The sequence below is a fragment of the Oncorhynchus keta genome, chromosome 11 (assembly GCF_023373465.1).
Source record: "Oncorhynchus keta strain PuntledgeMale-10-30-2019 chromosome 11, Oket_V2, whole genome shotgun sequence".
Lineage (NCBI taxonomy): Eukaryota > Metazoa > Chordata > Actinopteri > Salmoniformes > Salmonidae > Oncorhynchus > Oncorhynchus keta.
This window is the reverse complement of record NC_068431.1, coordinates 9,949,179-9,968,912: the sequence shown is the minus strand read 5'-3', so window position 1 is coordinate 9,968,912 and position 19,734 is coordinate 9,949,179. Positions and strand designations below refer to the sequence as shown.

At 45.7% G+C, this 19,734-nt stretch overlaps 2 protein-coding genes and 1 long non-coding RNA gene across 54 annotated transcripts; 1 reads left to right on the top strand and 2 right to left on the bottom strand.

The window, feature by feature from the left end:
* Window positions 1-1,291: 1,291 nt before the first annotated feature.
* LOC127906247 (uncharacterized) lies at window positions 1,292-2,429 on the bottom strand. 3 transcript variants are annotated; one of them, XR_008060663.1, is made up of 3 exons: window positions 2,300-2,429; window positions 1,698-2,180; window positions 1,292-1,575 (listed from the first exon to the last, which is right to left on the bottom strand). It is a non-coding gene; the product is annotated as an uncharacterized LOC127906247 (long non-coding RNA). The 3 variants fall into 3 exon arrangements; XR_008060665.1 differs by having other exon boundaries at window positions 1,292-1,536; XR_008060664.1 differs by having other exon boundaries at window positions 2,380-2,429.
* A 661-nt stretch (window positions 2,430-3,090) lies between these two features.
* Window positions 3,091-19,332, top strand: LOC118390638 (tetratricopeptide repeat protein 1-like). Its single transcript, XM_052529386.1, has 9 exons — window positions 3,091-3,638; window positions 4,883-5,193; window positions 5,588-5,820; window positions 5,949-6,009; window positions 8,549-8,661; window positions 10,633-10,669; window positions 13,576-13,724; window positions 17,942-17,996; window positions 18,993-19,332. The coding sequence occupies exons 2-9, from the start codon at window positions 4,911-4,913 to the stop codon at window positions 19,151-19,153; spliced, it is 1,092 nt and encodes a 363-aa protein (XP_052385346.1). The 5' UTR covers window positions 3,091-3,638; window positions 4,883-4,910; the 3' UTR covers window positions 19,154-19,332.
* On the bottom strand, window positions 10,678-13,569 carry LOC127933066 (uncharacterized). 50 transcript variants are annotated; one of them, XR_008147129.1, is made up of 7 exons: window positions 13,207-13,569; window positions 13,027-13,170; window positions 12,569-12,748; window positions 12,393-12,500; window positions 12,261-12,356; window positions 12,121-12,192; window positions 10,678-10,818 (listed from the first exon to the last, which is right to left on the bottom strand). XR_008147129.1 is itself a non-coding variant. In XM_052529384.1 (7 exons), exons 1-7 carry the CDS (start codon window positions 13,530-13,532, stop codon window positions 10,743-10,745), a joined length of 966 nt encoding a protein of 321 aa, XP_052385344.1. In that variant the 5' UTR covers window positions 13,533-13,569; the 3' UTR covers window positions 10,719-10,742. The 50 variants fall into 50 exon arrangements, 2 of the variants coding, with proteins under 2 accessions (XP_052385344.1, XP_052385345.1); XR_008147130.1 differs by having other exon boundaries at window positions 12,157-12,192; XR_008147133.1 differs by lacking the exon at window positions 12,121-12,192 and adding an exon at window positions 10,923-10,954 and having other exon boundaries at window positions 10,705-10,750; window positions 12,325-12,356.
* Window positions 19,333-19,734: the final 402 nt, after the last annotated feature.

The following is a 19,734-nucleotide window of genomic DNA, read 5'->3' as shown; positions in this document are numbered from 1 at the left end:
TGGATATAGATAATTGTGTACCTGTTTCCTCTAGCATCTTCACAAGGTCTTTTCCTGTTGTTCTGGGATTGATTGGCACTTTTCGCAGAGACAGAACGCAACGTCTTCCTGAGCGGTATGACGGCTGCGTGGTCCCATGGTGTTCATACTTGCGCACTATTGTTTGTACAGATGAACGTGGTACCTTCAGGCGTTTGGAAATTGCTCCCAAGGATGAACCAGACTTGTGGAGGTCTACAATTATTTTTCTGAGGTCTTGGCTGATTTTCTTTTGATTTTCCCATGATGTCAAGCAAAGAGGCACCGAGTTTGAAGGTAGGCCTTGAAATACATCCACAGGTACACCTCCAATTGACTCAAATGATGTCAATTTGCTCATCAGAAGCTTCTAAAGTGATGACATCATTTTCTGGAATTCTCCAAGCTGTTTAAAGGCACAGTCAACTTAGTGTATGTAAACTTCTGACCCACTGGAATTGTGATATACTGAATTATAAGTGAAATAATCTGTCTTTAAACAATTGGAGGAAAAATCACTTGTGTCATGCACAAAGTAGATGCCCTAACCAACTTTAAAAAAAAATGTTTACCCCTTTTTTCTCCCCAATTTCGTGGTATTCAATTGTTGTAGTAGATACTATCTTGTCTCATCGCTACAACTCCCGTACGGGCTCGGGAGAGACGAAGGTTGAAAGTCATCCATCCTCCGATACACAACCCAACCAGCCATACTGCTTCTTAACACAGCGCGCATCCCGGACGACACTAGGCCAATTGTGCGTCGCCCCACGGACCTCCCGGTCGCGGCAGGTTACGACAGAGACTGGGCGCAAACCCAGGGACTCTGATGGCACAGCTGGCGCTGCAGTACAGCGCCCTTAACCACTGCGCCACCCGGGAGGCCAAACTATAGTTTGTTAACGAGACATTTGTGGACTGGTTGAAAAACAAGTTTTAATGACTCCAACTTTCGTGTATGTAAACTTCCGACTTCAACTGTATTTCCCTGGCATATTGCATAATTTATGCAGCAGCATACAAGACATATTTTTGGACACACGGTTGTTGTGCTGTGGCGCAGCGGTCCCTCAAAGTCTGGCGTTCTTTGGATGAAGTCATGCTCTATTGACAGCAATAATGTAATCAACATTGTCTGGCCCACGGTGTTGCACGTGAATGTGTATCCCTTTATGCTTGGAAAACAGGCTCTTTCAGACAGATGTTTTAATTCCTTAAATCCAGACTTGGATCACACACCCTCTCCACCGAATAACAGGCACGGGAAGAAAAAATAGTGATTGCTTTACCAACACTTGCAGTTAGCCACTGATTCCTTCCAAACCACTCATTGTTTAATTTGCGATTTATGACTTGTTGTGTAATGTTTATGTCCAATGGTCGATGACATATGTTTAATCTGTCATTTGTCTTCATATAACAACGATTGAAAAGGATTTGGCAGTAGATTTGTCGACGTAATTCATGATTGTGACTCTGCTTGTCTACAGTGGCTGACGTAATTCATGATTGTGACTGCTTGTCTACAGTGGCTGACGTAATTCATGATTGTGACTGCTTGTCTACAGTGGCTGACCGTAATTCATGATTGTGACTCTGCTTGTCTACAGTGGCTGACCGTAATTCATGATTGTGACTCTGCTTGTCTACAGTGGCTGACCGTAATTCATGATTGTGACTGCTTGTCTACAGTGGCTGACGTAATTCATGATTGTGACTCTGCTTGTCTACAGTGGCTGACGTAATTCATGATTGTGACTGCTTGTCTACAGTGGCTGACCGTAATTCATGATTGTGACTGCTTGTCTACAGTGGCTGACCGTAATTCATGATTGTGACTCTGCTTGTCTACAGTGGCTGACCGTAATTCATGATTGTGACTGCTTGTCTACAGTGGCTGACGTAATTCATGATTGTGACTGCTTGTCTACAGTGGCTGACGTAATTCATGATTGTGACTCTGCTTGTTTACAGTGGCTGACGTAATTCATGATTGTGACTGCTTGTCTACAGTGGCTGACGTAATTCATGATTGTGACTCTGCTTGTCTACAGTGGCTGACGTAATTCATGATTGTGACTCTGCTTGTCTACAGTGGCTGACGTAATTCATGATTGTGACTGCTTGTCTACAGTGGCTGACGTAATTCATGATTGTGACTGCTTGTCTACAGTGGCTGACGTAATTCATGATTGTGACTCTGCTTGTCTACAGTGGCTGACGTAATTCATGATTGTGACTCTGCTTGTTTACAGTGGCTGACGTAATTCATGATTGTGACTGCTTGTCTACAGTGGCTGACGTAATTCATGATTGTGACTCTGCTTGTCTACAGTGGCTGACGTAATTCATGATTGTGACTGCTTGTCTACAGTGGCTGACGTAATTCATGATTGTGACTCTGCTTGTCTTTATGGCTGACCGTAATTCATGATTGTGACTCTGCTTGTCTACAGTGGCTGGCAAAACTGTAAGCTTCATGATTGTGACTCTGCTTGTGTACAGTGGCTGAATCATAATTCATGATTGTGAGGTCTGCTTGTCTACAGTGGCTGACATGTAAATTCATGATTGTGACTCTGCTTGTCTACAGTGGCTGACGTAATTCATGATTGTGACTCTGCTTGTCTACAGTGGCTGACGTAATTCATGATTGTGACTGCTTGTCTACAGTGGCTGATGAAAACATCATGATTGTGACTGCTTGTCTATGTGAATACAGTGGCTGACGTAATTCATGATTGTGACTGCTTGTCTCAGTGGCTGACCGTTTAAACCATGATTGTGACTCTGCTTGTCTACAGTGGCTGACGTAATTCATGATTGTGACTCTGCTTGTCTACAGTGGCTGACGTAATTCATGATTGTGACTCTGCTTGTCTACAGTGGCTGACGTAATTCATGATTGTGACTCTGCTTGTCTACAGTGGCTGACGTAATTCATGATTGTGACTGCTTGTCTTTACAAAATGGCTGATGCGTAAAAAAGTTCATGATTGTGACTCTGCTTGTCTCAGTGGCTGACGTAATTCATGATTGTGACTCTGCTTGTCTACAGTGGCTGACGTAATTCATGATTGTGACTGCTTGTCTACAGTGGCTGACGTGATTCATGATTGTGACTGCTTGTCTAGCTTTATTAAGTAAGGGATTTTTTTTTACACTGTTTGTAAACTGATATGTGACACGCAAAAAACAGGCAAACTTTAATAGATTTTTCTATTTTGGGGGGGCTAAACAGGTAAGGCTCTGCCCCACCTGCCTTGAATGACAGGTCAACACTACTAGGCAGGCCAAAACTCCTTCCCACCAAAACAGGCTGAAAATTCAAGCTCTCTTTTCAAAATGCTCTTACATCAAAAAGGGAATTATCATAATGTTCACAATATTATTCCAAACCTCATAGTGTGGAAATATATTCACAACACGGGATTATCATGTTTTGATTGTAATGGGACTTTAATGATTATGTTGAGGGTGAAACGTTCTTTGAGCCAACTGTTTCCTTACGGACTACATTTCCCAGAGTGCCTCAGCGTCGTATTGATTTGATAAGCAGCCGGAAGAGATGATGACAGAGGAAATGTCATCCTGACGAGAGGTAGGACTGCAGCCACAAGGTATTAAATATGCAGTATCATACCCATTAACAACCCATTTTTGTGTATATTTACTTTGGTGTATACATAGTTAAGTTTCAAGTATTCAAAGATAAAGAAAATATGTCACATTATGTATCATTTGGGTCTGTAACTGGTAGCTAGCATTAGCTGACTAGCCAGAAAGATAGCTTTGTCCCAGAAGTTAAAAAATTGTTGGGATAAAGTTAGCAGCTAGCTAGATAATCAAACCTAATGGTAGCTATTATTATGTTATGTGTCATGTCGCTAGCCTAGTAACAGTGCTAAAGAGCAAGCTGACGTTACTGGGCTAGCTAGCCGAGGGTGCAACTGAACAGTCAGAAGATTATGGATATACTGTCAAAATGCATGTCTCTCTGCCTTAACAATGGGAGCCGTCCAGCTCCCGCCTATCGTTGGGGCAGCGGTCTAAGTAACTGCATCTCAGTGCTAGAGGCGTCACTACAGACCTTGGTTTGAACCTGGGCTGTATTACAACCGGACGTGATTGGGAGTCCCATAGGGCGGCACACAATTGGCCCAGCGTCGTCCTGTTTGGGGTTTGGCCGGGGTAGGCTGTCATTGTAAATAAGAATTTGTTCTAACTGACTTGCCTAGTTAAATAAAATTAAAATAAAACTATATGCTCAAAGGTCTATATATTTATTTCACATTCTCTCTTTGACTTGGTGAATACATCTCATTATTGTAATCCCTTTTTGAATATTTGATGAGGGGTGTTGATGTCAACCACCTGTATTCAATGGAGATAAATGCTATGTACTAGCCTCATTTCATGAATATCCATAGCCATGTTGAGACAACTCTGATAAAGTGTTTTTTCTCAAAGATGCCTGGATGTCACATGTTTTACTTCTATCAATAAACTCATGACATTACAAAACTTACATTTGAGCAAATAAACCTCACATAGAAAATAAGCCATTCATTTTTTGTTGACCAAATTTGACACTCATTGACCTCACAAAAAGTCTTTGCTAGGTGGGCAGAACAATGAGAAAATGCCTGATTTTTTTTTGTTTTGTTTTTTTGGCTGAGTTGGGCCTCTTCCTCTCTGGCTGAAAGCTAGAGACCACTGATCTAGCTAGCAATGTCACTGGCAGAATTTATGGAGAATGTGAATGATATGATTTCTATAGTGTGACTGACAATCTATCCCAAGATTAAACTGAGATACAGGTTAAATTGACAATGTAAGAACTGACTGCAATTCCTCCTTCTAGGTGAAGTTTTGTACAGGGAGAAAATTCAATGGAATCCTCAGCAGACAAGCAGTCGAAGGCACTCCTTGACAGAATGACCAACTCTCAGACCAATTTTAGAGTATCTGAACAGCATGAATGTCCAGACGGCCAAAGCACTGCAGCCCACAGGGGTACTGAGCAGGGGGATGATGCCTTCTTTGACTGTGAGGAGTCTCTGAATGGAGCAGACGGCTCCATGGGTGACAGACAGAGAAGGACTGACTGTTCAGAAGCCCCATCATTATTCCAGGAAACAGAGGGGTCACCGAACACAGAGAAAAAACATGTCAGTGCAGAGTTAGGAGGAGAAGCCGAGTTGTCAGGGGGAGAAGCCGAGTTGTCAGGGGGAGAAGCCGAGTTGTCAGGGGGAGAAGCCGAGTTGTCAGGGGGAGAAGCCGAGTTGTCAGGGGGAGAAGCCGAGTTGTCAGGGGGAGAAGCCGAGTTGTCAGGGGGAGAAGCCGAGTTGTTAGGGGGAGAAGCCGAGTTGTTAGGAGGAGAAGCCGAGTTGTTAGGAGGAGAAGCCGAGTTGTCAGGGGGAGAAGCCGAGTTGTCAGGGGGAGAAGCCGAGTGTCAGGGGAGAAGCCGAGGGGGGAAAAGGAGGAACCGAGTTGTTAGGAGGAGAAGCCGAGTTGTCAGGGGGAGAAGCCGAGTTGTCAGGGGGAGAAGCCGAGTTGTCAGGGGGAGAAGCCGAGTTGTTAGGAGGAGAAGCCGAGTTGTCAGGGGGGAGAACTACATTATTGGGAGGTGAAGAAGAGGGAAAAGAAACTTGGGATGAGTGCACCGAAGAAGACAAGAGTATGGCAGTTGAAGGGGGAGATTCTGATACTGAACTGAATGAAGAAGAGAACACTCCTCCTGAATTTGATGAGGAGTATCTGAGAAAAGTGGAGAAAGACATGACCGAGGAGGAAACAGAGGTGAACTTCTTCATCCTAGTCAACAACAACAACAAAAAAATTGCGCGATTTGAAACTCTACAACCATCATTTGGTGGTCAGTAAGTTGGCATTACAAGAGCTCAATATTTTTTTTTGCTGTGCCATAGAGCCGCAGAGAGGAGAGCATGAGCCTGAAGGACAAGGGGAACAGTCAGTTCAAGAGTGGAGGTAAGCTGCTGTAGGCTAAACTGTATACTGCTGGAGGATGGATGTTTGAGAAAACGTGGCCAACAGGATCTTTAGAGAATGATTCACTTAAACTATTGCTGATATGTAATCTTTTTACGTGAGTAAAGTACATGTCGGTAAAGTTAATTATGCGAGAAATGTCAGTGGAAATGCATTTGTGCTTAGATATTGACAAAATGACCATCAAAGTAAACTTGGGAGTCACGCAAAGACATGTTGTGTGGTCCTCCCACTACGGCTCGTTGGGAAAAGCATGCAGTTTATGGAGCTACAGATTAAATACATTATGATTAACTTCACGGGGTGATGGATGAGCTTAATGCTTGGTTGCTGGTTGACAAAAAAAAAAAAAAACATTGTCCATAATAATCTCATCAAGTATAACCAGTGGTTCCCAACCAGGAGTACTAGGACTCCTGGGGGTACTTGAGAAGACTCATGAGACCAACAGAATACTGGTAAAATGCACAAGAGGGGGTAGTTCAGCGGTACTCTGGACCGAGCATCATTCAGTTGGTGGTACAGTAACAAAGTTGTAATCCGCTGATGGTGGCTACACTGTATCTGCGAGCTGTTGGCTGAAAGGCATTTGCCAATACAAGAGTGGGCACGCTCGCTATATAACGCACATTTGTTTTGTGAGAAAACCATCATTAGGGTTGAAAATGCGATGGAAACCCATTTAACTTTTTAAAAATGTTATTCGGTACATGTGAATTTAACCACAAAAAGTATTTTTATGTGTACTATGTCATCACGCACAGTCTTTTATCCACAACAAGTCAAGTTTTGTGATTTTTGAATATTCACGTGATAAACCGTCACCAATTGGATGGAAACCTAGCTAGTGAGAATCGGCCCCAAAATGTGCTTTAGTGTTAACACACTGTTCACATTAAAGCTGTGTCTGTGTATACTGTGCTTTCGGAAAGTATTCAGACCCCTTCCCTTTCTCCCACATTTTGTTACGTTACAGCCTTATTCTAAAATGGATTAAATAACATCCTCATCGATCTAAACACAATACCCCATAATGACAAGCGAAAACAGGTTTTCAGATATTTTTGCAAATGTATAAAATATTTATGTATGTATGTATTCAGACCTTTTGCTATGAGACTCGAAATTGAGCTCAGGTGCATCCTTTTTCCATTGATCATCGTTGAGATGTTTCTACAACTTGAGTGGAGTCCACCTGTGGTAAATTCAATTGATTTGATTTGGACATGATTTGGAAAGGCTGTCTATATAAGGTCACACAGTTGACAGTGCATGTCAGAGCAAAAACCAAGCCATGAGGTCGAAGAAATTGTCCATAGACCCCCGAGACAGGATTGTGTCGAGGCACAGATCTGGCGAAGGGTACCAAAACATTGCTGTAGCATTGAAGATCCCCACGAAGTGGCCTCCATCATTCTTAAATGGAAGATGTTTTGAACCACCAAGACTCTTCCTACAGCTGGCCGCCTGGCCAAACTGAGTAATCGGGGGAGAAGGACCTTGGTCAGGGAGGTGACCAAGAACCGGATGGTCACTCTGACAGAGTTCCTCTGTGGAGATGGGAGAATCTTACAGAAGGACAACCATCTCTGCAGCACTTCACCAATCAGGCCTTTATGGTAGAGTGGCCAGACGGAATCCAGTCCTCAGTAAAAGGCACATGAGAGCCCGCTTGGAGTTTGCCAAAAGGCACCTAAAGGACTCTGACCATGAGAAACAAGATTTTCAGGTCTGATGAGACCAAGATTGAACTTTTTGGCCTGAATGCCAAGTGTCACATCTGGAGTAAACCTGGCACCATCCCTACGGTGAAGCATGGTGGTGGCAGCATCATGCTGTGGGGATGTTGTTCAGTGGAAGGGACTGGTAGACGAGTCAGGATCGAGGGAAAGATGAACGGAGCAAAATACAGAGAGATCCTTGATGTAAACCTTCTCCAGAGTGTTCAGGACCTGCGACTAGGGCAAAGGTTCACCTTCCAACAGGACGACGACCCTAAGCACACAGCCAAGTCAGCGCAGGAGTGGCTTCGGGACAAGTCTTTGAATGTTCTTGAGTGGCCCAGCCAGAGCCTGGACTTGAAACCGATCAACCGATCTCTGGAGAGACCTGAAAATAACTGTGCAGCGACGCTCCCCATCCAACCTGACTGCTTGAGAGGATCTGCTGAGAAGAATGGTAGAAACTCCCCAAATACAGGTGTGCCAAGCTTGTAGCGTCATACCCAAGAAGACTTGAGGCTGTCAAAGGTGCTTCAACAAAGTACAGAGCAAAGGGTCTGAATACATGTGTAAATGTGATATTTCATTGTTTCTTTTTATACATTTGCCGTTTTTGCTTTGTCATTATGGGGGGGGGGTAATCAATTTTAGAATAAGGATGTAACGTAACAAAATGTAGAAAAAGACAAAGGGGTCTGAATACATACCGAATGCACTGTATACTGTATGTATGTGTACACCAGCAGCAATGCTTACATGGATGGATAATTGACTGACACTTCTTCATATCTTCCCAGAGCACACTGAGGCAGAGGAGTCGTACACTGCAGCTTTGGGATTATGCCCTGTGTGTTCCAGCAAGGAGAGAGCTATCCTCTTCTCTAACCGTGCTGCTGCCCGCATGCACCTGGTAAGACTGATAGCTAGTAACATTTAAACTTAACCAAGTGGTGAACTCTGAGGGCCCCTTTTTTTTTAAGGTAATCCGTTTGGGTATTTATAACCCTTCTGAGGTCTCCTGAATTGTCAGTCTCAAGACAGCTGAAGTCTACATTTTTATTGCACAATTATATCACGTAAACCCAGTGCTTACCGGACATTACTTTGACCCTGACAAACAGAGTCTGTGATCAATAAAAATGACCTTGTCTTGAATCCATCAATATCCTAGGTGTGTGGAGACATTGTAGGCTACACTATGAGGAAATTATAGTCCTAAAAATGCTTTCCAGTTTCACTGACCAGCTCAGTCGCTGGTGATGGCCGACAAGCTCGTGCCAAAAGCCTCTCTCTTGTTTTACTTTGTAAAAAAAACTATATTTTAAAGTCAGTGGAGGCTGCTGAGGGAAGGACGGCTCATAATAATGACCGGAATGGAGTCAATGGAATGGTATCAAACACATGGTTTTCATGTTTGATACCATTCATTCCGTTCCAGACATTATTATGAGCTGTCCTCCCCTCAGCAGCCTCCACTGTTGAAAGTTGATCAAATATTTTAGTAGCCTACAAACTGATAAAAGTCTTCTCTTTTCAGAAGGAGCCATTTGCTTCCCAACCTGTGTTTTCACATGATTGTATTTGAAATATTGCTAAAGGCCTGTTTTGTCTGCATGCTGTTCGCTGACAGATTTGCCACGCATTCCCGACTCTAGGCATGCCTTGTTATTGGGCTACATACCATCCACAGTTAGGCTATTTTTAAAGAAGCTATTGATCCTCTGTGGCCAAATTATAGGCATTCTCATGGTGTACTAGGCTATCCAGAACCCTTTCTATAGCTCCTTCAGAACCCTTTATATAGCTCCTCCAGAACCCTTTATATAGCTCATTCAGAACCCTTTATATAGCTCCTCCAGAACCCTTTATATAGCTCCTCCAGAACCCTTTATATAGCTCCTCCAGAACCCTTTATATAGCTCCTCCAGAACCCTTTATATAGCTCCTCCAGAACCCTTTATATAGCTCCTCCAGAACCCTTTATATAGCTCCTTCAGAACCCTTTATATAGCTCCTTCAGAACCCTTTATATAGCTCCTTTCAGAACCCTTTATATAGCTCCTTTCAGAACCCTTTATATAGCTCCTTTCAGAACCCTTTATATATCTCCTCCAGAACCCTTTATATAGCTCCTTCAGAACCCTTTATATAGCTCCTTCAGAACCCTTTATATAGCTCCTTCAGAACCCTTTATATAGCTCTTTCAGAACCCTTTATATAGCTCCTTCAGAACCCTTTATATAGCTCCTTTCAGAACCCTTTATATAGCCCCTTTCAGAACCCTTTATATAGCTCCTTTCAGAACCCTTTATATAGCTCCTTCAGAACCCTCATATATAGCTCCTTCAGAACCCTTTATATAGCTCTTTCAGAACCCTTTATATAGCTCCTTTCAGAACCCTTTAAAGCCTTTCAGAACCCTTTATATAGCTCTTTCAGAACCAACTTTATTAAATATCAACCTTCAGAACTCTTTATTTTACATCAGCAAAAGTGAAAATGATGTTTCATGCCACGATAGGTATTGATCCGGTATAATAGGTTCCGGAATTAAACAGTCCAAAACGGAGAGGTGTAGGATGTTGTTCTAGCAGGCTAAAATGAAGCGCTGAGTAAACCACCATTATCTCCCAAGAGGGTGGGGCTAAGAGAGACAGATCTCTTGTGACCCCTAGTGGTGCTCTACTGTAGCTACATGCTACATAAGTTTAGGATTGGTTTGCCTGGCAAACACAATCCGACCTGGTTATTCAGATGGCTCGGGTCAAGACATCAACATGTCATTTGGAGTTGATGTCATCTTGTCATAACCTTTCCACCCAAACAAATACATAACAAAATGGTGACTGCTGAGTTTGAAACACCTTTCCCCCTCTAATAGGATAAGAATGAGAGAGCCATCGCTGACTGCACCAAGGGTGAGTCTGTTACGTCTCTGTTCTAATTCCACAATGCCAGACGATTGACCTGTCTGGGACATGGCGTGCCAGGCTATTGACCTGTCTGGGACATGGCGTGCCAGGCTATTGACCTGTCTGGGACATGGCACACCTGCCAGGCTATTGACCTGTCTGGGACATGGCGCACCTGCCAGGCTATTGACCTGTCTGGGACATGGCACACCTGCCAGACGATTGACCTGTCTGGGACATGGCGTGCCAGACGATTGACCTGTCTGGGACATGGCATGCCAGACGATTGACCTGTCTGGGACATGGCATGCCTGCCAGGCTATTGACCTGTCTGGGACATGGCACGCCAGCCAGACAATTGACCTGTCTGGGACATGGCACGCCTGCCGGACAATTGACCTGTCTGGGACATGGCACGCCATGCCGGACAATTGACCTGTCTGGGACATGGCACGCCTGTCTGGGACATGGCACGCCTGCCAGACGATTGACCTGTCTGGGACATGGCACGCCTGCCAGACGATTGACCTGTCTGGGACATGGCACGCCTGCCAGACGATTGACCTGTCTGGGACATGGCACGCCTGCCAGGCTATTGACCTGTCTGGGACATGGCACGCCAGCCAGACGATTGACCTGTCTGGGACATGGCACGCCTGCCATGGCACCTGATTGACCTGTCTGGGACATGGCACGCCTGCCAGACGATTGACCTGTCTGGGACATGGCACGCCTGCCAGACGATTGACCTGTCTGGGACATGGCACGCCTGCCAGACGATTGACCTGTCTGGGACATGGCACGCCTGCCAGCCAGGCACGCCTGCCAGACGATTGACCTGTCTGGGACATGGCACGCCTGCACGCCTGCCAGACGATTGACCTGTCTGGGACATGGCACGCCTGTCCAGGCACGCCAGCCAGACGATTGACCTGTCTGGGACATGGCACCTGTGCCAGGCTATTGACCTGTCTGGGACATGGCACGCCAGCCGGACGATTGACCTGTCTGGGACATGGCACGCCTGCCAGACGATTGACCTGTCTGGGACATGGCACGCCTGCCAGACGATTGACCTGTCTGGGACATGGCACGCCTGCCAGACGATTGACCTGTCTGGGACATGGCGCCTGCCAGGCCTGTCTGGGACATTGACCTGTCTGGGACATGGCACGCCAGCCGGACGATTGACCTGTCTGGGACATGGCACGCCTGGGACATGGCGTGCCAGACGATTGACCTGTCTGGGACATGGCACGCCTGCCAGACGATTGACCTGTCTGGGACATGGCACGCCTGCCAGACGATTGACCTGTCTGGGACATGGCACGCCTGCCAGACGATTGACCTGTCTGGGACATGGCACGCCTGCCAGACGATTGACCTGACCTGTCTGGGACATGGCACGCCTGCCAGACGATTGACCTGTCTGGGACATGGCGTGCCAGGCTATTGACCTGTCTGGGACATGGCACACCTGCCAGGCTATTGACCTGTCTGGGACATGGCACACCTGCCAGGCTATTGACCTGTCTGGGACATGGCACGCCTGCCAGACGATTGACCTGTCTGGGACATGGCACGCCAGACGATTGACCTGTCTGGGACATGGCGTGCCAGACGATTGACCTGTCTGGGACATGGCGTGCCAGGCTATTGACCTGTCTGGGACATGGCATGCCGGACGATTGACCTGTCTGGGACATGGCACGCCTGCCGGACGATTGACCTGTCTGGGACATGGCACGCCAGCCGGACGATTGACCTGTCTGGGACATGGCACGCCAGCCGGACGATTGACCTGTCTGGGACATGGCACGCCAGCCGGACGATTGACCTGTCTGGGACATGGCACGCCTGCCAGACGATTGACCTGTCTGGGACATGGCGTGCCAGGCTATTGACCTGTCTGGGACATGGCACGCCAGCCGGACGATTGACCTGTCTGGGACATGGCACGCCAGCCGGACGATTGACCTGTCTGGGACATGGCACGCCAGCCGGACGATTGACCTGTCTGGGACATGGCACGCCAGCCGGACGATTGACCTGTCTGGGACATGGCACGCCAGCCGGACGATTGACCTGTCTGGGACATGGCACGCCTGCCAGACATGAGCCAGACGATGACCTGTCTGGGACATGGCACGCCTGTCCAGGCACGCCAGACGATTGACCTGTCTGGGACATGGCACGCCTGCCAGACGATTGACCTGTCTGGGACATGGCACGCCTGCCAGACGATTGACCTGTCTGGGACATGACCTGCACGCCAGCCAGACGATTGACCTGTCTGGGACATGGCACGCCTGCCAGACGATTGACCTGTCTGGGACATGGCACGCCTGCCAGACCAGATTGACCTGTCTGGGACATGGCACGCCAGCCGGACGATTGACCTGTCTGGGACATGGCACGCCAGCCGGACGATTGACCTGTCTGGGACATGGCACGCCAGCCGGACGATTGACCTGTCTGGGACATGGCACGCCAGCCGGACGATTGACCTGTCTGGGACATGGCACGCCAGCCAGATGATTGACCTGTCTGGGACATGGCACGCCAGCCGGACGATTGACCTGTCTGGGACATGGCACGCCAGCCGGACGATTGACCTGTCTGGGACATGGCACGCCAGCCGGACGATTGACCTGTCTGGGACATGGTGTGCCAGATGATTGACCTGTCTGGGACATGGTGTGTGCTCCTTTCCAAGTATATTGTGTGTGAAGAAGACAATTCCCACTCCGGAACACTGTTTTAAAATATATATAATAATAATTCTGTTCAACCAATCCAGGCGTATGATGGAAATGACTAACGCCAGCTGCAGATTTGTATAAATGCCATTTGTATTATTCATACCCATCGCTACGTAACTAGAACTCTGTCCTTGTTTTCATCACCTCCAGCCATAGAGTTGAACCCAAACTACATGCGAGCGATCCTGCGGAGGGCAGAGCTCTATGAGAAAACAGACAAGCTGGATGAGGCTTTGGAAGACTACAAGGCTGCTCTGGAGAAAGACCCCGACCTGCCTTCAGCCAGAGAGGCCTGCATGGTTAGTAGCAACCACTGACATTTATACTATAATATATCATTGTTAGCAGAATAGAGAAGGCTTACATTTTAAGTCACTCTTCGCCTCCCAAGTGGCGTAGAGGTTTAAGGCACTGCATCACTACAGACCCAGGTTCGATCCCGGGCTGTATCACAACCAGCCGTGATCGGGAGTCCCATAGGGCGGCGCACAATTGGCCCAGCGTCATCCGGGTTAGGGGAGGGTTTGGCCGGGCGACTGCAGGCTGACCTCGGTCGTCGGTTGAACAGTGTTTCCTCTGACACATTGGTGCGGCTGGCTTCCGGGTGTTAAAAAAGCGTGGTTTGGCAGGTCATGTTTGGGAGGACGCATGACTCGACCTTTGCCTTTTTCGACCTGTTGGGGAGTTGCAGCGATGAGACAAGCTCGAGAAAGGGGGTAAAATACACCCCCCCAAAAAAAAACATATATAAAAAATAAAAAAACACTCTTCAGTAAATGCACGTGTCATGTCGTAGTTAACACATGACCAGTATTGTGTGAAGGTTTTCATTTTACATTGAATGTTGTTAGGTTTGCCTTTGGCGAAACCCAAACAGTCGTTATAATCAATAATAATGAAACGTTTGATATGAGGCCCAGTTATTAAACCATTTAATTGATTTTTGCTTGTTTAATAGCTAGGGTGTCAAATTCATCAAATTAAAATCAAATGCATTTACTGTTAAACATGAAATATTGAATGCTAGGCAAACTGAAATGTCTTGGACAAAGATGTGTTTTTCATCTTTCCATTCAATGAGGTTTGTGGTTGACAGTTTCCATGTTCCTGATTTGTTCTGAATGAGGCTCTGCAATAATAACAGGAGCCGAGTAGCAGCTCTTACTAATGTAGCCATGAGGGGGAGGCTTACACAACACAAGCTCACAGCGCCTGCATCCCAAAAGGCATCCTATTAGACCCTTTTAGAGTGCACTAACTAGTGCACTACATAGGGAATAGGGTGCCGTTTGAGGCACGGCTTGGACTGGCCTGGAATAGAAGCTTTTCTCCATCTGAAATGCACCATCTGACACTAAATGGTCTCAAGATACTCTCGTCTTATCTCCCCAGCCCCGACACACACTGGTACACACACATACACTTACCAGAGAATCAACTCCTCCCAACAACTCCACAGTTAATTATACTGAACAAAAATATAAACGCAACAAGTGTCAGTCCCATGTTTCGTGAGCAGAAATTTTCCATACTCACAAAAAGCTTATTTTTTATCTGATTTTGGGCACAAATGTGTTTACATTCCTGTTACTGAGCATTTCTCCTTTGCCAAGATAATCCAGCCACCTGACAGGTGTGGTATATCAATAAAATGATTAAACAGCATAATCATTACGCAGGTGCACCTTGTACTGGGGACATTAAAAGGCCACTCTAAAATGTGCAGTTTTGTCACACAACACAATGCCACAGATGTTTTGAGGGAGCGTGCAATTGGCATGCTGACTGCAGGGATGTCCACCAGAACTGCTGCCAGATAATTTAATGTTCATTTCTCTACCATAAGCCACCTCCAACATTATTTTAGAGAATTTGGCAGTATGTCCAACTGGCCTCATCCCCTGACCACGTGTAACCACCTCAGCCTAGGACTTCCGGCTTCTTCACCTGCAGAATCGTCTGACACCAGCCACCGGAGAGCTACTGAAACTGTGGGTTTGCACAACTGAAGAATTTCTGCAGGAACTGTCAGAAACCGTCTTTGGGAAGCTCATCTGCGTGCTTATCGTTCTCACCAGGGTCTTGACCTGACTTCAGTTTGGCGTTGTAACTGACTTCAGTGGTCAAATGCTCACCTTCAATGGCCACTGGCGTGCCGGAGGTGTTTGCTCTTCACGGATAAATCCTAGTTTCAACTATAACGGGCAGACGACGTGTTTGGCATTGTGTGGGTGAGTGGTTTGCTGATGTCAACATTGTGAACAGAGTGCCCCCTGGTGGTGGGGTTATGGAATGGGCAGGCATAAGCTACGGACAACGGACACAATTGCATTTTATCAATGGCGATTTGAATGCACAGAGATACCGTGACGAGATCCCGAGGCCCCCATTGCCATGCCATTCATCCACCGCCATCACCTCGTGTTTCAGCATGATAATCTGTATACTACTTGGAAGTTGACAATGTCTCAGTTCTTCAGTGGTCTGCAGACTCACCAGACATGTTTGGGATGCTTTGGATCGATGCGTGTTCCAGTTCCCGCCAATATCCAGAACCTTCGCACAGCCATTAAAGAGGAGTAGGATTCCCAGTCATGTGAAATCCATAGATTTAGGGCCTAATGACTTTATTTCAATTGATTTGATTTTCCTTAAACTCAACAAAAAAAGAAACGGCCCTTTTTCAGGACCCTGTCTTTCAAAGATCATTAGTAAACATCCAAATAACTTCATAGATCTTCACAATGAAGGGTTTAAATACTGTTCCCCATGCTTGTTCAATGAACCATGAACAATTAATGAACATGCACCTGTGGAACGGTCGTTAAGACACTAACGGCTTACAGACGGTAGGCAATTAAGGTCACAGTTATGAAAACTTGGCCAGGGAAAGAAATTGCAATGTCCGTACTGTGAGACGCCTAAGACAGTGCTACAGGGAGACAGGACGGACAGCTGATCATCCTCTCAGTGGCAGACCCTGTGTAACAATACCTACACAGGATTGGTACTTCTGAAACTCACACCTGCGGGACAGGTACAGGATGGCAACAAAAATGTCAGAGTTACACCAGGAACGCACAATCCCTCCATCAGTGCTCAGACTGTCCACAATAGGCTGAGAGAGGCTGTACTGAGGGCTTGTAGGCCTGTTGTAAGGCAGTTTCTCACCAGACATCACCGGCAACAACGTCGCCTATGGGCACAAACCCACCGTCGCTGGACCAGACAGGACTGGCAAAAAGTGCTCTTCACTGATGAGTCGCGGTTTTGTCCCACCAGGGGTGATGGTCGGATTTGCGTTTATTGTCGAAGGAATGAGCGTTACACCGAGGCCTGTACTCTGGAGCGGGATCGAGGTGGAGGTTCTATCATGAACTGGGGGCAGTGTGTCACCGTATCATCGGACTGAGCTTGTTGTCATTGCAGGCAATCTCAACTCTGCATTACAGCAAGAACTGGCAAATCTGGTGCAGTCCACGGGGAGGAGATGCACTGCAGTACTTAATGCAGCTGGTGGCCACACCAGATACTGACTGTTACTTTTGATTTTTGACCCCCCCATTGTTCAGGGACACATTATTCCATTTCTCCTACTAACATGTCTGTGGAACTTGTTCGGTTTGTCTCAGTTGTTGATTCTTATGTTCATACAAATATTTACACATGTTAAGTTTACTTAAAATAAACGCAGTTGACAGTGAGGATGTTTTTTTGCTGAGTTTATGAACTTTAACTCAATAAAATATTTCTAGTTGCGTTTTTATATTTTTGTTCAGTGTAGTTTGATCTAGAATGGATAATGTGTGATGAGAACTTAATAATAATAATAATATATGCCATTTAGCAGATGCTTTTATCCAAAGCGACTTACAGTCATGTGTGCATACATTCTACGTATGGGTGGTCCCGGGGATCGAACCCACTACCCTGGCGTTACAAGCGCCATGCTCTACCAACTGAGCTACAATGTGTCCTTGGAGGCGTGCTGTCTATACCTGCAGCTCCCTAGATGGAAGATGCTTTGTAGACATGCAGCTCCCTAGATGGAAGATGCTGTGTAGACCTGCAGCACCCGAGATGGAAGATGCTGTCTAGACCTGCAGCTCCCTAGATGGAAGATGCTGTCTAGACATGCAGCTCCCTAGATAGAAGATGCTGTGTAGACATGCAGCTCCCTAGATGGAAGATGACAGTGATTACAAAACAGAGGAAAGGGCTCCTTCTGACTTGAGATGGATAATGAGGTGTTACTGTGAAGGGTTTACCTCCCGCTAGCTCTAGTGCAGGGGTCAGGTGTAATGTGTTCCCACCACAGGGATGTTGCCAAGACAACCGGAAGGTAAAGTAGTGGAAAGTGTTTTATTCTGTGAAGTTCCATTCCAAACAGTGCTGGTAGGATGAGTACAATATAAGATCAGCAGAAGGTAAACCGTATCTGCCAGTAGTCTTCACAGCAATCGGGCACATGTCTAGTCATTTACCTCGACTGTCTCTCTCCCTCTCCTCCGTACAGCGGCTTCCACAACAGATCCACGAGCGAAATGAGAAGCTGAAGGACGATATGATGGGTATGAGATCACCAACTGCTTTTCTATTGTTTTGCATAGATTGCAACCCCAGGAAAACATTTCAAAGACACAAGTGCAGTGCATTCGGAAAGTATTCAGACCCCTTTTTCCATGACAAAGCGAAAACACGTTTTTAGAAATGTTTGCAAATGTATTTTAAGAAACTTTTATTTTTTTATTTTTTAAACAGATCACTTATTTACATAAGTATTCAGATCCTTCGCTTTGAGACTCTAAATTGAGCTCAGGTGCATCGTTTTTCCCCCCCCATTGATCATCCTTGAGATGTTTCTACAACTTGTTTTTCTACAACTTGTTTTTCAAAAAAAATCAACAACGGTGCCTTGTGATATGTTTTAAATCATATTGTTGTCAGGTGAGGGTGACCGCTAAAATAACATATGTGGGAAGGCCGGTTCTGTTCAATCATGGTCTCACTATAAGGTTGTGTAGACCCAGTTGCTACTCACTAGGCTGGGAGTGGGGAACACATTTCAACTGCTTAGAATTGAAAATGACCACGAAGCGGTGTGTAGGGAGGGAGGCTCTTTTAATCAACATTTCCTATTAAATTGACCCTTTTTTTTACCTTTTATTTAACTAGGAAAGTCAGTTAAGAACAAATTCTTATTTTCAATGACGGCCTGGGAACAGTGGGTTAACTGCCTGTTCAGGGGCAGAACGACAGATTTGTACCTTGTCAGCTTGGGGGTTTGAACTTGCAACCTTCAGGTTACTAGTCCAATGCTCTAACCACCCCTTGGAGCCGTGCTGGGGAAAACAGCTCACTTCTAAAGTACCGAGTTTGTAGAGTAGAAGCTAAGAAGCTAAGCTAAGCATACAGTGTATTGGAATATCCTCTCATTTGCAATTGTCAATAGAAAAATACTGACTTCAATTCAATGTTTTCATGTGTTATTGGTCATTTTTGTTTTTCATCATCGTTTTTGTCATTATTTAGCTTTTTAATGTCTCTCCCTATCTATCTGTCATTAGGCAAACTGGAGGACTTGGGCAATATGTTCCTGCGGCCATTTGGTCTGTCCACATCAAACTTCCAGGTAAACCAGGATTCGGGCACTGGATCCTACTCTGTCAACTTTGTTCAGAATCCTAACAACAACAACAACAGATCACAGCATGAGGAGCCTGTCTGAGAGCCGTCGTCACACCTGGCTTGGCCACCCATCCTCAGAGCTAAGGGACGGACAGTCAGGACCCTCCACTGGTGTGTCAGAGTGGGATCCATTTTGAAATGTAAAAGATGGTTAAATAAGATTGTGTGTGAGAGATGGTGGGCAATCTGAAAGGGCCATTAAATTATCAGTGACTGGTACTTTGCTGCGTTGTCTTTTTTAAATTGTATTTTTATGGAGCGATTTCATTTGCCACTTCTTTGACGTTAGGATTTTGAGGATTGAAAGTGTCATCGGCCTGTAAACACTCAGGTTACACAATTGATGTACGACAAATTTCACAACTTCTCAAGAATATATGCAGTATCACACCATTTTGTCAAATGGGTTGTACAACCTCTGTGTGTACAGACAGAGCCATAGTGTAGTTGTTAAATTGTATTGAAAGATGAATTACTTTGTAGGCCTTTATTTGACTTAACTATTCAGAGGATGGCGAAGTACAATATAGAATAAAATACTCACACACCAAGTACAAAGGCAAACAGCAAATTGACTGATTTTTAAGATACGGATACATTAAGAACAGGATGTCCCACAAC

What these genes read in the sequence shown, in the direction of transcription:
- LOC118390638 (XM_052529386.1), top strand. Translation starts at nt 4,911, where the DNA reads ATGGAATCCTCAGCAGACAAGCAGTCGAAGGCACTCCTTGACAGAATG. An exon ending in TGACCGAGGAGGAAACAGAG is followed by an intron (nt 5,821 to 5,948) that starts GTGAACTTCTTC and finishes GCTGTGCCATAG; the next exon opens with AGCCGCAGAGAGGAGAGCAT. An exon ending in CAGTCAGTTCAAGAGTGGAG is followed by an intron (nt 6,010 to 8,548) that starts GTAAGCTGCTGT and finishes ATATCTTCCCAG; the next exon opens with AGCACACTGAGGCAGAGGAG.
- LOC127933066 (XM_052529384.1), bottom strand. Translation starts at nt 13,532, where the DNA reads ATGGGTATGAATAATACAAATGGCATTTATACAAATCTGCAGCTGGCG. An exon ending in GCACGCCATGTCCCAGACAG is followed by an intron (nt 12,501 to 12,536) that starts GTCAATCGTCTG and finishes TGTCCCAGACAG; the next exon opens with GTCAATCGTCCGGCTGGCGT. An exon ending in GCGTGCCATGTCCCAGACAG is followed by an intron (nt 12,357 to 12,392) that starts GTCAATCGTCCG and finishes TGTCCCAGACAG; the next exon opens with GTCAATCGTCCGGCATGCCA.